The sequence below is a fragment of the Solanum dulcamara genome, chromosome 8, assembly GCF_947179165.1.
Source record: "Solanum dulcamara chromosome 8, daSolDulc1.2, whole genome shotgun sequence".
NCBI classification, from domain to species: Eukaryota; Viridiplantae; Streptophyta; class Magnoliopsida; order Solanales; family Solanaceae; genus Solanum; species Solanum dulcamara.
The window spans coordinates 50,714,884-50,733,103 of record NC_077244.1 but is presented as its reverse complement, the minus strand read 5'-3'; the positions used below and the strand labels follow the sequence as shown (position 1 = coordinate 50,733,103).

The following is an 18,220-nucleotide window of genomic DNA, read 5'->3' as shown; positions in this document are numbered from 1 at the left end:
AACCAATCCTATAGTGGTCGGTTTTTTTTTTTCCAAACACCAAACCAAGTCAAACCAAACCACTAGTCGGTTTTTTTTTCTGATTTGGTTAGGTTTGTCGGTTTGGTGCGATTTATCGGTTTGTCCCGTACAACCCTAGCTAATAGGATAGGATAAAATTAGTTGTAATATTAAAGCTTAAATGCAATATTAAGTTTATGCATTCAATTGTGATAATTGTTTTACCCTAGCAAAATATACTATATAAACCATCAGCATATTGCGAACGCCAGCACGGACAATACCCATCTAGTATATATATATATATATACATATATATATATATATATATACACACATGTATGGGGGTATTTGGATGGACTTTTTTTTAAAGTTGCTTATAAGCTAAACGCTAAAGTCATAAGTTAGGGACAATCCAACTTTTATATTATCCAAACACTCACAAAATTTTTTAAAAAAAACTTAAAAGTCAAAAGTTACTTAAAATAAGTGAATCCAAACGCCCACTTAATGTAAACTTTAAAAATGTCTGATAATATAAAAGTTATTTATACTAATGATATATACTAACTTTATATTATATAGCATCTGAATTTCATGTACATATTATACATATTATGTTCAAATGATGGAAGAAGCATGGGAGGTAATTCCATATAGGTGAGGGCCTATGTCTCTCTCCATTTCATGTGCGTTTGTCTTGTCCTCAAGTAGAAAAACATCAATATTATTGCGTCTTTACATGCTCTTAATATTCCTCTATTTGCTACCAGACACTATGTTTCTCTCCCCACCGGCCACCACATTTGCCCTGAAATCCCAACACAAGTCCTAATTTTGCTTGCCGAAATGGCTACAATACCCTCTTGGACTTTGCTTTTTTGTATCGACGCGCAAAAATATTTCTCTAGAATCTCCGGTGCTTTTGGGTAGAGATGTCAAATTGACTAGTTGATTCAATTAATTGGGCGACTCCAAAGTGATCCGTCCAAAAGTCACTTGGGTTGAAGTTTGATTGAAATCAATTATAGTACATAAAATAACTCAATTCACTCAATTTTTATTAAGTTTTAATTAATTTATTTTTTCTTTTCTAATATTTTAATATGTCTAATAAAATTATTATTTTCTTTATTATGGTTATATAAAACATATAAAAAATTAAAAATATTTTGACAAGATTTTTCATTGATCGATTCAAAATACATATCAGCCCAATTTTCCGTAGATTGAAATAATCGAACTGACTCAAATATAAACGGGTTGAACAAGTTGTGTTTTCATAAACTACTTTTGTCACAACTGAATCTCATCAACTTGTTTGATTTAAAAAAAGGAGCACCAACATATGAATTGAGATAGAAAAAATAATATTTTTAAATCATATTTATATTATATGTATTATATTGAATCTACTCTGAGAAGCTTTTAACATTGTAACAAAATTGATTTTTGGTTCAAGAAATCCTTTAGATCCTAAGTTATATTCTACATGTAATTATTTTGTATATTTATTTTTTGGGATAATCTATCGGTGGCCCCTTAAAGTTGACACGAACTTTCACTTAGATATCTAAATCAGGATATGTTCATTTTAGACATCTTATGTAAGGGTCTGATGTGTCATGTTGACACTTTTTACACAGTTGGCACCTCGCGTGTTTTTCACCTATTTGAGGCGCGTAGAAGCTGTTTTTTAATATGATGTGGCAACACACTTGGCTTATAACGGTAATATCTCTCCCATCTATGTATTTATACCCTTTCTTCTTCAATTTTGCCCTAATTCTTAGCTTCTTTCTCTGATTTAAAAAAATCAGTTTTCTCTCTTCTTCTTTGTTTTTCTCTCTTTCATGTCAAGCTTCTCATACACTTCCATGACGAGCTTCTCCAACTCTTCCATGACCTCTTTGGATGAATGTGGATATTGTAAATGTGGTAATGAAGCATAATTAAAGACTTCTTGGACCCAACTAAATCCAGATCGTAGATTTTTTACTTGTAAACTTTCAAAGGTAAAGTAATTATTTATTTTTCTTAAAGTTAATTATATAGTTAATGGTGGGCTTCTAATTTATTTTTTCTGATTGATTTTGTAGAAAATGGGTGGCTATGATTTTTTTATTGGTATGAAGATCTACATCCTCCTCAAGCAAATAAGGTGATCTGGGGTTTGTTGAAGAAAGTCAAGGCTTTTGATGAAAAAATAAATCGAGCAAGAAATATATTTATTGTTGGTGTCATCGCTACTAGGTTGGTAATGTTTGGAATATGGACATTGAAGTCTAATTGTTAAAATGTGTTGTGTTGTTCAGGTATAGGTGGTGTTCTATCCTTAGGTATAGGTGGTGGTCTAGTATTATTTTGATGTTGTTGTTGCTGTAAAGTTATTTATGTTTTGGATGAAATGAAACTTCATGTTGTTGTTGTTGCTGTAAATTTCTAGCAAGGCTATATTTGTATGTATTTTGATGTTATTGTTGTATACAATTCACAATTCACATCTTGTTGAAGTGAATACATATTTCACTTATTAAAAATTCCTAACAAATTGTTTGGTTTATACATGAAAAGTTCAAAAATCCTACAAATTGTTGGATATTGTGATAGCTTTTCATTGCCTTCATCAATGGTATTCTGCAAGATATTTGAGAAACAAGGCGACAATTGCATTATGTGACATGACAATTTAATACCAAAAATATTTAACAATATCACAATGTAACTCAAAAACATAATCCACAATGAACTCAAAGTTAACATTATGCTAAATACCAAGATCAGTGAATCGGTTTAATAAGGTTACAATCCTCAAAAGTGTTTAATAGTACTAGAATAAAGCAAAAACAATAATTGTTTGGTTATTACGTTACATAGCAAAAAGTATTCAAAGCTGGTGCTGCTGTTACTTCTTCTTTTTGTTTGCCATTTGCTGCAATTGGGAGGTAGTGGCAGCATCTCTATTTTTCCATCTCAAGCCACTTGTTTACCTATGACCTCATACCTATAATGTCGACGCATTTAGCACCCATAACATAATACGAACAGGTATATACATCAATAGATCATAATCCACAAGTCTCAAGATCTCCTAACAACCCAACAATAGTCTACATTTAATCCTGAAAGGGTTATTGGCCTTCTAAACAGTTTTCACCATAATTAAATTCAAAGATTGGACCTTTATCACTAGTCAAATAATAATCATGACCCACATCATATATTTCCTCTCTAAACAATAATTGACAATCATTGCTTAATATAATGTAGATTAACGGGAGAATTCATGCCTAGGCCTTCAGATACGGAGTCTGGATGGTTAAGTCTCCTATCCTAAGTTTCTTTCTCTGCATGAATCAAGTTCTTCGACAAGATTTCCTTGCATTAGGAATCTCTTCTTCCCTTCTCTCCAAGCCTAGAGCAGCCTTTCGGGGGTTTCTAGGGTAATCCTCTTATATTTTGGCAGCTAAGGGAATAATGAGATAATAAAAATACGCCATCTTTTCATTCTATCCCTCAAATCCTGCCACATCGGCCTAATTCCCGCCACAACGGCCCACATAGGAAATGCTCAGTAAAATGGACATAACTTTTTACTCTGGACTCCAAATAAGGTAAATTCAGTGGCGTTGGAAAGAAGACTCATAGATCTTTAATTTTATAGGTCATGAGCCACCTAATTCATTATATACTGAGAGATATGGTTGTTTGAAATTGACCCTAGTTTAAACTCAAGTGTGAAACTAAATCGGAATGACACTTTCAACTTAACTTTGAGATAGGGACATTGTACGTCCTTAATTCACAACTAATGCACTCACATACCAAGGAATTGATCCTAGTCTTATAATGAATGGGATTCGTATACCCTTACCGCAAATATTTTAGTAACGACAGGCTAGGTCGTTACACATGCATTATGGTAAACTGATGAAAATTTTATCATTTAAACTTATATGAAGTGAAAGGATCTCTAGCTTTTGCTATGTGATGAATTTAAAATAACTTGTATATAATCTTAAAAGTGTAATATTTTTATTAGAAAGAACCTAAAGGTTAAATCCATGAAATTTAAATGTTGGATCCTCCTCTTCAGCTTGAATGTGAGGGCAATTGCTTAATCAATTTTTTTAGTGCATATATAACTCAAGCGTGGAGGTTACTTTTTACTAGGTGGATACTGAGAGTTTTTGTAGGCCTTTTCCTGGATTGGTGTCGTATATATGAGATATGACAAAGTGAACTTTCAAAACTTCGTATTGGAAGATCATTGCTTTTCCAAGTGTGATTCCATCTGTACTACTAGTTAGCAAACAGTTAGAAAATGAAAAAAGAAGAGTTTTACCATCAATGTACTTCATAAATCTTCTGTATATGCCCTTTTGATGTTTATTCTCTACTGAAAATTTTAGTAAAGAGTCGATTTTTAGTACTATGTCGTGTTGTTGAATGACTTAACTTCTCCTTTGAATTACTAATATAGTAGTTTTACATAATTGTGTTTACTTTTTTGTAGTATTCAACTTTTTTGTTTGGATGGTATCCGATCTTCTTATGCCCCCGACTTTTAATCTCAGGTGACCTCCCACAGATGATAGTTGCCCTTTGTTGAACAGTGGTGCTTGAGGATTATTTGTCAATATTTCATGCAGGAAGACTTTTAGATTTTGTTAATGGAGTCGTACTTTTAATCTGCTTAATTTTTCATTTTTCAGGGACTTATGCTTCAATATGTTGTGAGTTCAGTCTTTAAAACTCCAGGAAAGTTGATCTACTTTTTTTCTAATTGTTAAAACAACAGTTTTGTAAGTTCACACTATATCATGACTCCTATACAATGATTGATTTCAACTCTATCGCAGGCCTATGAACCACAAGGGAGGATAATTTTACAAGCTGCATCTAAGATCCTTCAAGATCGAATGAACAATTTTATTACTCATTTTTTGGGTTATTTTGTTCCAATGAATGTATTCTTAAGGGTAAACTTTTATGCATTTATTTGGCATATTTGTACATCAATATATCTTTAGAGGCTTATATCTGTGTTGTTGTAACTGCATCATAAAAATACAAAATGTTGGGCCCGTGCTAAGCGCGGACACTGCCTATCTAGTATATAGAAATGTGAAGAGGAGGACGACCAAAGATAGTTTGGTCATTTCATAGTCAGTTGATACAGCTAATAATTGTGTCGAGACCAACGATGCCAAGGTCTAAATCTCCAGCTACCAACTTCCGCACAACGTCTTTTTGCCGTTGAAACCACAATTCCAGATTGGGTATCTACAACAAGGAGAGAAATTTCTCATGTAACCCAAGTAAATCGTGGGTTTTCCTGAAATATAAGCTCTAGGTTCCAAAGAGTTAATCAGAAAAATCCAATGCTCAAATGCACAGAGAAGGCGTGCCCTACATTCTTCCTAATTACTAAGTGTAAAAATGTCAACAAAAATCATAATTAGAGGGGAAAAAACATTAATAATGCATGTCAAAGAAATGGAACCTGGATACGTTCTAAACTTGTAGTCACCAAAAAGCTTATGAGTTAAGAGTTCAACTAAAGACATATCTATTAGCTAATATATCTATGTACATAAGGAAGGCAGCACCTACATTCTTCCTAATAGCTAACCTATCCAAATAGCTAATTCAAAATCTACATTCTTCTCATTTAAAATTGAGAATTTGACAAAAAATAAGCAAAAGTCAAACCGATTTTTTATGGATGCTCTCAGTACATTTTCTTCATATATGGTAACTTTGTTTCTCAATTTGATCTTCATCAAGTTTTTCGACTTCGCTGCTGGTAGACAAAGTACTTATAATTTTTCTTTTCTTGATGATGTTGCTATTTCAAACTTGGGGAAGATTTTGCATGCGAATAGGATCATGTAGATGCTTAGATCTGCTCTCTTCACCCATTTTAACCGCAGAGCCTACATTTTTTAGGACTCCTTGAGTAATGCATAAATCAAAAGAGAAAAATTAATCGCTAAAAAGTTGATGATTATATGGGATACCTCTTGTACTCCTCTTTGACTCAAACATTAGAGTGGAATCTTTGAAGTTTTTCATAGCTAGAACTCAAACTGAAAATGGAGAAATTACTAATCAACTAAACACAAAGATAAAGAAAGATTCAAACAAATACAAAGAATGCAAAAACAATTTAATATAAATAGAAGAATACAACTACAAAATCCAAACTATAAATCAAATCCCTAAAAAGGAGATCAAATCGCAAAAGATACATATAAAAAATGTGATACCTAAATCAATGAGATTGTTGTATAAATCCTTTTAGAGATTATTTCAATTTCTAGAAAGAAAAGAAAACAAAATCTGAAATCCTTGATGAGAGAAAATCAGGATTGTTGAAGATTGAAGATTAAACAAGGAGAGAATTGAAGGAGAGAGAAATTTTTTTAAATTTGAAATATTTTAAAATTTGGAGAGAGAACGTATGTGAGAAAAACATGTCATTCATATGAGTTAATTTAGGACCTAAGAATACCATTAATTTGCTATATAAAAAATATTGTTCTTTTTTATAATTTTTTTTAACTGTTGTTGTTTTCAATAAATAAGTTACAAATTTTGTCTAGTTACATAATTTTCCCTATATTTATACTAGATATGATAAGGCCCGTTAACAGGTTCAACATTACAATCTTAATTTATGTTTATACGTGGTCAATTATATTTTTAAAAAATAAATTAATTTTAATAGTTTAGGTAAACACAGAGAATTAGAATTTACATAACACTTTGCAAGTAAGTTGTCTTTTTCTATTTCTATAAAATTAAGCAATATCTTATAACTTATTTATGTTACCACAACTAACATTAAAAACTTATGTAATTTAATCGCTACGGCAGACACAAATATTGAATTAAATAACGAACATATGTTAAATATAAAATATGCCACATTCTTTAATCATATGCATTAATCTCATATTAAAACTTCAGGCATGTTTCGAACTAGGTGGATGTGCATAATTATAAATTTTATTTAACACGCATAACCAATGTTACTGCTTAGTGATTCATACAAATTTAGTTAATAAAAAAAAAGTGAATGAAAAAATAAAATAAACGGTTGAATTGAAAATTAGGAAGAATTCTAGAATATATTTATACTCCACTGAAAAGATGAAAATAGTAGTTAAAGGTCACTATATGATGGCTTTTTTTTTAGGAAAAGAATGATTCTAGATCCTTTTTTTTTCCTTCTAAATTTATTAATAATAACTCCTATGAAGAGAGTCTGAAATTACAATTTGATCCTTCATTATCCTTTTCTATACTAATAGATAGATATGAAAAGACCTGTTTATGGACCCAATATTAATAAATTAAATTATGTTTATAATTTCTTAATTATTATTTTTTCATTAATATTTACATCTAAACATGACTGAAAATAATAATGAAGATCACATTTTACGATTAATCATCTTTTCTATTTCTAAATTGTATTAACATAAGCTTATTTTCTCTAAGTTATATATGAGCTAACATTTTTAAAATTCAAAGCTTATATGTATAAAAAAAAATGCTAATGCACATAATTAAGAATAATAATATGAATAGATCAAAGAAAGAGCAGACTAAACAATGTGTAATGATCCTCCGGGTCATTTTCTTCGTTTTTTGATTTTTCCAGCATTAGAGTTTTTCTGTAGCGACCCCAAGTCATTTATGACTTACTGCCTTATGCCCGTTTTTCTGTTTTTAAGCTCTTGGAGTTTGAACGGTTGACTTTGGTCAAAACTCCCGAAATACGATCTCGGAACGGAGTTTTGACTGTTCCATCAGCTTTGGAATGACCAAATTAGGCTAGTACCATGATCGGCGCGAGTATCGTTTGGCGCGAGTTTGAGGTCGTTTAGCGCTTTAGCTTTTGAAATTTGACTCAAGGTTGACCTTGGTCAATATTCTTAGAAAGCGCGCTTGGATCAAAATTTTGTAAGTGCGGTTAGCTTCTGAATGTCGATTTGGGTCTAGAACGACCTTTCGTGCGGTTCCCCAGACTTCCGATCTCATTTCAAGCCTTCTTGTGGATTTTGGCTCAAAACGGTGTTGGATGTGGGACCCACTTTTTGTCGAGATGAACTCGGATGAAAATTCTGAGTGTTCCTTTGAGTCCGAAACGTCGAACTTAGTGGGTTAGCATATCTGATTTATTTTTATCGGGTTCTGAATGAATCTCAAGGGTCCGTTTAGAGACTTTAAAATATAGCAAAACTGAAATCTGGTGCAGCCCTTTTAGGGACCAGATTTTGAACTTTTAGTGACCAGATTTAGATTTTTTGCGACCAGATCCGTTTTTATTTAAAGCCAAAAATCAGCATTCAACCTTCACTTTCAAAACACGATTTTTTGAGCATTTGAAGTCCAAATTGAGAGATTCAAAAGCCCATTTCACGTGGAATTTCGAGGAGAACACCGTGGTAGTGTCAAAATTGATTGTGGATACTCCATTCGAGGTAAAGTTTGAGTTTTTGCTGCTGGTTCGAATGGTTTTTGAGATGATCTTTTTGAAAACTTAGGATGTTGATTACTAGGGCATTTCACGTCCGAATTGAGTGGTTCTTGAGTCTAAATTGTGGAAATTTTCGCGAGGAACGCGTTGTTAGGATCGAAAAGTGACTTATGAGCTTCGTTAGGGGTGGGTTTTTCAATTCTAGTTGTTGTATTGTCCATTTTCAGATTGGAATTTGAGGGATCTTTGGAAAATTATATCTTGGTCAATATAGGTCTGAATTGGGTGATTCAAAGCTCCAAACTGTGGGGGTTTTCGTGAGGATCGTCATTGTATAGTTGGTTTCAACTATAGGACCTTCATTTGAGGTAATTTCTCAGTTTTTAGCTGTTGTCCCTCTTTCCTGATTTTTTTCCTGTTATTGAAGAACTCTTTTGCATGCGCCAATTGCTTCCATTCCGAGCTTTGAATTGTGCCCCATTTTGGGGTACAAGTTTCTTGTTATGCTTATAACCTTTTTACGAAGTTAATTTCGGGATTCCCATCACGGGTCCCACAATCCCGTTTTAGATCCGATTTTGGGTCCATCTCTAAAAAATGTGATATTGGTGCCAAAACGTCCGTATTGATGAGGTGATCAATATTTTGTTAGCGTGGCGGCGATTGGAGGTGATTCGGAGGTCGAGAACTTCATTCTAGTGAATTCGGAGCGCTCGTGTTCGGCTTCGAGGTAGGCTACAGTCTCCCCCTTTTGACTGGACTTTGGTAGATATCGTTTAGCATTTTTACATGTGACTTAAGTGAGTATTTGCAGAGAATAGCATTTTCCTCATCCTATTCCATTTTCTTGTTTTCCGGGTGAGCTTTAGGCTAGAATAATCCCGTGAAATCCTTAGATTAGGCTATGGGCCTTGGTTGTGGTGTTGACTTAGCATTATTATCCTATTAGAATTGTTATTGATGGCCTTAGGCTAGGTTTGAGCCTTAGGTGCTTTAGCAGGTATTTTATTTCCCTTATCGCTAGGTGTAGCTTCCGATAGGGTTTGTTATGGATATCTTACCTTAGTGCTAGTGCTGGAGACCTCTGTGGATCGTTGTAGCCGTAGGTTTGACTTAGCTGTGCTCGTTGGGAGCTGAGATAGCATATTTTGGGGTAAGACGTCGATCCTAGAGATATTTCTCCCCCTATCTAATTTTGAGTCATGTCTCAATTGTTTCGCTTTTGTTTGGCGATAGGCTTATGATGCCTTCTTATCTATTATTCATTGTTGTGCCCGAAACCGTATTCGAGGAGCGATTGAACCCCAGGTTAGTTCCTTTGCCTTGTCCATGCTGTATAATGCATTAACACGTATATGACTTAGCTTAGACAATAGTCAATTGGTCCTAACCAATTTGTAATAATCACTGACAGTCATTGCCATTGTCTCCGCAATAAGCCTATCCCAACCTTCACCTCTAGATGACAGAACAAATACATTAGCAGCCTTATGAATCCTAGGCATATCGACTAGAGTTGTGTTCGTCGATTACATATACTCGAGTCCAACCATCTTTCTGTTCATCCAAATTCAATTTTTTCTCCACATATTGAAAATTATTGTTACCAAAAATCCCTATCAGAATGATACAGATTCATTAACAGATACAAACATCATCACCTCCAGAAAACTCCTTCCTATATTCCCACTTAAGAACATACTCAAGAACACAAACTTTTTACCCAGATTTAATCCATTTTTAAAAAGTAATAATAAAAAATTAATATCAACAGGCTAAACAATCTTGATAATTTTCAATGGATCAACCCCACTTTCAGTTAAAGTTATCACATGAGAATCAGTAGGAACCCAAACAAAATTCAAAAGATTACATTTTTCACATGTTCATCATTAACTCTCCATGACGTGGCGCTGATGTGGTGCTCACTTTGAACCATAAGACGTGTGATAGCTTCTTTCATTTGAGAGATTCTGTAGTCCTTACAAAAACCGGAGAAACCTCTACTATCAATACAAGTCAAATTTCGGTTAGTTTTTTCACCAACTCTTACGGCAAAGAAACTGTAATGTATTATGTACCTTATATGACAAGCTAATGTTATGCCAATAAAATATTTGTCTATACTTGAAGAGAATGAGTAGTTATCTTATTCAAGAACCATACTACTTAATAACTTCCATTATACTCTATAATGAAGAGTACTACATTCGAGGATTAAGTGATAAACTCGGATACTCATGCCAAACAAACGAAACGTTTGACTAATTTGAGATATATTGCAATAGACTAACTTTACAGGTAAGTGAGCAATAAGAAAACAAGGAATGTAGGAGATTAACAATTTTAGAAGAAGCTTACATGGAAATCTTGGTTCAATAAGCAGAATTCCTTCAACTTAATGGACAGATACGCCTCAAATAGCATTCCTGTTAAACAGTACAACATTTATGAGAAATTCATTGTTCCACAACAATAATTATTTTTCGATTATTATTGTTTTGCATAATGAGTTGTTAGGTTTAGGATGATTTGAATTTTATTTTTTTTATTAGAATTTGTTTAGTTTGTTTAGATATATTAGTTATCTTGAATTTCAAATTATGCAGATTATCGTTTTAAGTTGGCTACTTAAAAGACTTTCTATGCTTAATAATAATATAGAGAGACATTACTTTCAACCTTTTTGCTGCACATCATTTTAAAAAAAAACAAATAGTTTCACTTAATAATTGTTAGTAAACCCCATTATGAAGAGTAAAATGTTGACAGATTATGTTGTCTTTACTAAATTTCTTCAACAAAATAAATGTGGTGGTTGAACATAACCAACCCCGTTTAAACAGTAAAAGTTGTGTCATGAGAAAAAAAGGAGTGCAAAAATTCGTATCTCTAACAAGTTTAAATGAAAATTTACCTAGTGTAATTGCCAGCCGCTCATGGATTATGTAAGTCTTGAATTACGCTTCTACCTACTTTAATTCTTGGAATATGGGAAATGTTGGACCACTAGGAGTTTGGGCCACTCCGATTGGTGCAACTTTCTTCTAACTGTGGGCACCCTTTAATTTTTAGGTTCGATAATATTGTGAGGCGTCGCATGGCATCTCTGGATGGCAGATGCTCTAGTTTTTCACAGTTACATAAACTTAACTCTTTCAATGAAACAAGGTTGCCAAGCCCATCCAACAGAGCTTCTAACAATGGACAATCACTGATCTCCACATACCGTAATTTGGGCATGGCATCTGAGAAGTCCAGATGTTGTAGCCGTTTGCACCTCACTAGATGTAATGTTTCAAGAGAAGTAAGGTTGTCAAGTCTATGAGGAAGAGCCTCAATTCCGAAATCCGATATATGGATATGTGTTAGGGCAGAGAGTTGCATAAACTGATAGGGCAGAGAATCCCAGTGCCCACGTCCGCTCACCCCCAGATTACGAAGGGACAACAGCTGCTGAATGCCATTAAAAATCAATTGAAATGCCTCAAAATCCATCTTCTCTGAGAAAGGACCAATTTCCAATGCCCTTAACCCGGTGAGACGGTGAAGGCCCCCTGCGGGTAAACTAATCAATTTGGGACATTTTAATAAACCCAAATACGAAAGTGAAGGCATTTCCCACACATGTAAAGGCAAGGAAACTAAGTTGTTACAGCAGATGACCATCAAAAATCTCAGAGACCAACAATGCTCTAGCATTACACTTGGTAAACTGTCCAATCCATCACAATTCCATAACGTAAGACTTTGGAGGGAAGTCAAATAATTCTCTCCACTGGGAACAGGAAAAGAACTGAAATTGGGGCAGTACTGTATTTCTAATCTCTTAAGAGAATGGAGATTGTACAAGCTTTGTGGCAATTCACAAAACTCTCTGCAGCCTGAGACCGATAGGTTTTGAAGAGAAACATTGTTGCGTAGCATCTCATCTGGAAAACAAGTGAGCTCTTTCACATCATCGACACTAAGCCCTACGAGAGATGTCAAGTTGCTGCACAAGTTCAACAATGGAATTTCACTGTCAACTCTTTCAATTTCTAATTCACGGAGGATTTCAAATTGATTTGGAGTACTTTTTAACAGTACAACATTTATGAGAAATTCATTGTTCCACAACAATAATTATTTTTCGATTATTATTGTTTTGCATAATGAGTTGTTAGGTTTAGGATGATTTGAATTTTATTTTTTTTATTAGAATTTGTTTAGTTTGTTTAGATATATTAGTTATCTTGAATTTCAAATTATGCAGATTATCGTTTTAAGTTGGCTACTTAAAAGACTTTCTATGCTTAATAATAATATAGAGAGACATTACTTTCAACCTTTTTGCTGCACATCATTTTAAAAAAAAACAAATAGTTTCACTTAATAATTGTTAGTAAACCCCATTATGAAGAGTAAAATGTTGACAGATTATGTTGTCTTTACTAAATTTCTTCAACAAAATAAATGTGGTGGTTGAACATAACCAACCCCGTTTAAACAGTAAAAGTTGTGTCATGAGAAAAAAAGGAGTGCAAAAATTCGTATCTCTAACAAGTTTAAATGAAAATTTACCTAGTGTAATTGCCAGCCGCTCATGGATTATGTAAGTCTTGAATTACGCTTCTACCTACTTTAATTCTTGGAATATGGGAAATGTTGGACCACTAGGAGTTTGGGCCACTCCGATTGGTGCAACTTTCTTCTAACTGTGGGCACCCTTTAATTTTTAGGTTCGATAATATTGTGAGGCGTCGCATGGCATCTCTGGATGGCAGATGCTCTAGTTTTTCACAGTTACATAAACTTAACTCTTTCAATGAAACAAGGTTGCCAAGCCCATCCAACAGAGCTTCTAACAATGGACAATCACTGATCTCCACATACCGTAATTTGGGCATGGCATCTGAGAAGTCCAGATGTTGTAGCCGTTTGCACCTCACTAGATGTAATGTTTCAAGAGAAGTAAGGTTGTCAAGTCTATGAGGAAGAGCCTCAATTCCGAAATCCGATATATGGATATGTGTTAGGGCAGAGAGTTGCATAAACTGATAGGGCAGAGAATCCCAGTGCCCACGTCCGCTCACCCCCAGATTACGAAGGGACAACAGCTGCTGAATGCCATTAAAAATCAATTGAAATGCCTCAAAATCCATCTTCTCTGAGAAAGGACCAATTTCCAATGCCCTTAACCCGGTGAGACGGTGAAGGCCCCCTGCGGGTAAACTAATCAATTTGGGACATTTTAATAAACCCAAATACGAAAGTGAAGGCATTTCCCACACATGTAAAGGCAAGGAAACTAAGTTGTTACAGCAGATGACCATCAAAAATCTCAGAGACCAACAATGCTCTAGCATTACACTTGGTAAACTGTCCAATCCATCACAATTCCATAACGTAAGACTTTGGAGGGAAGTCAAATAATTCTCTCCACTGGGAACAGGAAAAGAACTGAAATTGGGGCAGTACTGTATTTCTAATCTCTTAAGAGAATGGAGATTGTACAAGCTTTGTGGCAATTCACAAAACTCTCTGCAGCCTGAGACCGATAGGTTTTGAAGAGAAACATTGTTGCGTAGCATCTCATCTGGAAAACAAGTGAGCTCTTTCACATCATCGACACTAAGCCCTACGAGAGATGTCAAGTTGCTGCACAAGTTCAACAATGGAATTTCACTGTCAACTCTTTCAATTTCTAATTCACGGAGGATTTCAAATTGATTTGGAGTACTTTTTAACAGTGGACACTCTTTAATCGTCAACTTCTCAAGCCTAGGAAACATTCTTACTCCAATTTCATCTCCCTTCCACTCAATAAGGCTAGACATATCCTCCAATACTAGTTCTTTCAATGACGGGAACACTTGGATATTGCGGCTTGATCCAATATTCTTACCATCAATACCATAAAATGTAGGTCCGATGCATTCCACCTTATGTAACTTTAACAGCTCAAGATGCCGAAGCAATTTCAGTTGGCCAAGCGATGGAATTTCTTTGCATCTTTTGCAACCACTTAATTTCAACATGACCAAATTTGGTAGCAAATCTTCACAGAACCATGAAGGAAATTTAGTCCCTAAATAGTCCACTATTGCTAAGGTTTTCAAGTTAGGATGGGGTTGAAGACCATCCAAGACATATTCATCATTGATCTCACTTCCTTCTAGTTCGTCATGGAACCACACATATGCCAGCTTGTAGATATTCGATTTCTCTTGTAAATGTGCTGTTCGAGCTTCTTCTCTATTACAGACCAATTGGAGACCATTGATCGTCAATTCACCTCTTAGGTTTTTCAAATGACCTAATTCTTCTATTTGACGACCTTTCTCTAAACCTACCTTGAAAAACTGTAGGGTTTGAAGACAAGTCAATTGTCGCATCTTAAGTGGCATCTGAAAATGTTTTTTATCACACTGAAAACTGTAATAAATGTGCCTCAAACTTATCATATTTCCCATCTCATGTGGAAGTTCCTCGAGTGAATGGCAGTCGTTGACTCTAATTGTTTGCAAATTATAGAGCTCGCAAATGGAGTTAGGCAAGGCTGTGATCTTAGTGTTGGAGAGATCAAGATATCTCAAGTATATTAGCTTCCTGATTTTGGCTGACAACTCCTTGATTCCTGAACTGGACAAATTTAAAACTCTTAAGAACTTAAAGCTCAACAGCATATCTTCCGATATATAATTGCTTCTCCAAAACAGTGTGCACAAACGTTCTGGATCATTTATCTTATCTATTTGATCCCTTGGTGACTCCCATCCAAAATAACGAACTTGAGAAAGTTTTTCTCCATCGTCGCTCTTCGGATCAAATAGTTTAGATTTTAAGATATCTCCAGCCAAATCGTGCACAAGATCGTGCATCTTACAGTGTGTTATACTGTTGTGCTCATCTAACTTAACATCTTGCAGCAAAGAATTTTGCAACAAGATTTGAAAAAACCTGTGCCCAACGTCTTCCATCATAGTGGTCTCTTGACATGGATGGAGAAAGCCTTCTGCCATCCAGAGTTGGACAAGTTGGTCCTTTTCAAACTCAAAATCTTTTGGAAACATTGCAAAGTAAGCAAAGCATTTTTTAAGTTGTGGAGATGGTAGATAACCATAGCTGAGTGTTAGGATTTTCTTTATGCTATTTTCCCCAGCATCATCTTTACGTGCAACAAGGGGGTTGCCATCAAGAATTGCTTGCCATTCATGTTTTTCCTTACTGCGTAGGAGGCCTCCCAACACACTTGCAGCCAACGGTAGACCTTGATACATTTTAACAATCTTGTTGCCCATGCTCGCTAATTCTTCTGGAACCCTCCCATCAACAAATGCTTTTTGTTTGAAAATAGCCCAACAATGATCTTCTGTTAATTTTCCCAACATATGAAGATTTGCTGCTACTATGGATGCCACCCGCTTCATACGAGTAGTCACGAGAATGCAATTTCCTCCGGATGTATTTATTCCTCTCAATGTGTCCACGAACTCATGCCACAATGTAGAGTCAACACGCCACAAATCATCCAGGACTAGCAAGTAGTTTTTTCCTCCCAATTCATCTTGTAACTTCTTGACTATTATATCTCTCCTTCGAACCTCAACTTTCCGTCAGCTCTTAATTTCTGACATCTCAGGTAGACACAACCAAGCTCTCTTTTCAAAGATTTGCTTGATGTGTTCATCATTGTAAATTATCTTAGCCACAGTAGTTTTCCCTAAACCCCCCATACCCACTATGGGAATGGTGCACAGAAGAGCATTCTCCTCTCTCAGGTTCAAAATCTTCTCCTTTATCTCAGCAACATCCAAGTCTCTACCAATAACATCTGAAGCAACCACTAAGGAATCTGTTTCTCTAATTGGTAATATTTGCCGAGAAGGAACCATTAGTGATTGGAGACCGAGGTCTTTGGCTAACTTATTGATATCAGTCAACTCTTTATTGCTGTTGTTGATTTTTCGAGACATTTTTCTCTTAAAAGCATTATGAGAAAAGAAACCACTGACCTTTTTCATTGGGCTGTTTCGGATCTTCATCAATTGTGCTTTGAGAGATTCATATCTGAATCGATCAAACACATTTTCAGCATTTTGAGCAACTCCCTCAAGCCTGTTGAGCCATTGTTCCACAGACTGTTGTTTCTCAATTTGTGGTCTTTCAACGTCATGAATGAAAGCTTGGATTAAGGATACATTTTGTGTAAGCATTTCCAGATCTTTGTTGAAATCCCTTGAGCTGTTGATCTCCTCAATTGTTAGAGAAAGCAGTTTCTCAAGCAAAACTTGAACAGTAGTACCAATTACAAGATCGGCCATTGTTGTGTTTGCTTCTTCACAAAATCTTCTTTCTCTGTAACACAGTCTTCTCAAAGTAATAAGTCTTCTATTGCTAGTTGTTTGCACGCCACTAAAAGGAAGACAATCATTCAAACAGTGATAAAAAATAAAAAAGGCTGCTAAATACCTGTGGATGAGAACCAAGTTTTGAGCGTGTCAAAATGGATCCTTTTTCCTCTTATATTCACTTGCTTGATGGTCGCATAGAGAGACTTAAATTGATTAATTTCGACTTAGACAATTAATAAAATAAACTAACAAAAAATATTGTTTTTTGATTGTGACAGACATAATATTATACTTCATTCGTCCATCTTTACTCGTCCATTATTAAGTTTACATAGTTTTTAAGAAATTATAAATAAAAGGTTAATTTTATCATATCACCCTTTGAATATAATAAATACAATGTCTTAAAAAATAATTATTAATTAATAATAAGAGTAAATTAGAAATTAAGTATAAATTATATCTTAATTTCATAAATTGAACAAATATTATTTTACATCTATTTTTAGTATCGTGGAAGGAATATTTACGTAACAAAAGTGTCAACGGAGGATACATTGGACACCAAAGTAGTACATGAAGCAGGAACATTAGTCAAGGAAGTTAAATAAATTGTTTCTACTATAATTATATTATATATAAATTGAATGTCACAAAATCGAATAGATCCTAAAAATTACCCAAGACAAATAAATTCCTAAGACATGGATGCCTGAATGTTATATTATCATGTATTTAATTTGTTTAATGTGCATTACAAAATTTTATAGCACTTGCTACATCAAATTAAAAAAAAACAAAAAAACTGAAGCTCTCAACAAAAATCACAAACAATCACCGTTTCTACGTGCTTAAACATTAGATATGCACGAAAGAAAGACAATAGCCTGATAAGGCTTCAAAGACCATTGGGGCATGGACTGATACCAATGACATGTGCTATTGGAGTTGAAAGTACACTTCTCTTGATATGACATATATTAGAAAAACCTCTTTTATATATCTTTTATTTTCTGAATCAAGACATTTCTTCTTCACATTCCTCATCATTATTTACTTACAACCTACATCAATAAACCAAAAAAATGAAAAACGTTTAGACTCATGTTGAGATAATTCAAGAAAGGATGTATTTATCTTGGTATAGTTCACAATGTTTTTTGCTCCATTACCCTCATGGCGTAAGGCATGATGAACACCACATGCAGGCTCAATGGCACTTGCCTTCCTGCAATTCCACTTGCCTTCCCGCAATTTATCCGATCTTAAATTTTTAACCACTGTATCCTATTTGCAAGGATAAAAATGCACAATCTGATTGTAGATAACCTTTGAGTGGACAAACTTTGAAAATATAAGTTCGAAAGTTGCTGAAAATATTGTATAGCATATT

General features: G+C 34.5%; 1 protein-coding gene and 1 long non-coding RNA gene across 3 annotated transcripts; both read right to left on the bottom strand.

Annotated features, from left to right (window-relative positions):
- Window positions 1-5,487: 5,487 nt before the first annotated feature.
- LOC129901239 (uncharacterized) lies at window positions 5,488-6,154 on the bottom strand. Its single transcript, XR_008769795.1, has 2 exons — window positions 6,024-6,154; window positions 5,488-5,939 (listed from the first exon to the last, which is right to left on the bottom strand). It is a non-coding gene; the product is annotated as an uncharacterized LOC129901239 (long non-coding RNA).
- Window positions 6,155-10,258: 4,104 nt separating this feature from the next.
- On the bottom strand, window positions 10,259-16,922 carry LOC129900938 (uncharacterized). 2 transcript variants are annotated; one of them, XM_055976028.1, is made up of 3 exons: window positions 16,489-16,922; window positions 10,853-10,920; window positions 10,259-10,497 (listed from the first exon to the last, which is right to left on the bottom strand). In XM_055976028.1, the coding sequence occupies exons 1-2, from the start codon at window positions 16,795-16,797 to the stop codon at window positions 10,885-10,887; spliced, it is 345 nt and encodes a 114-aa protein (XP_055832003.1). In that variant the 5' UTR covers window positions 16,798-16,922; the 3' UTR covers window positions 10,259-10,497; window positions 10,853-10,884. The 2 variants fall into 2 exon arrangements, with proteins under 2 accessions (XP_055832003.1, XP_055832004.1); XM_055976029.1 differs by having other exon boundaries at window positions 10,259-10,494.
- Window positions 16,923-18,220: the final 1,298 nt, after the last annotated feature.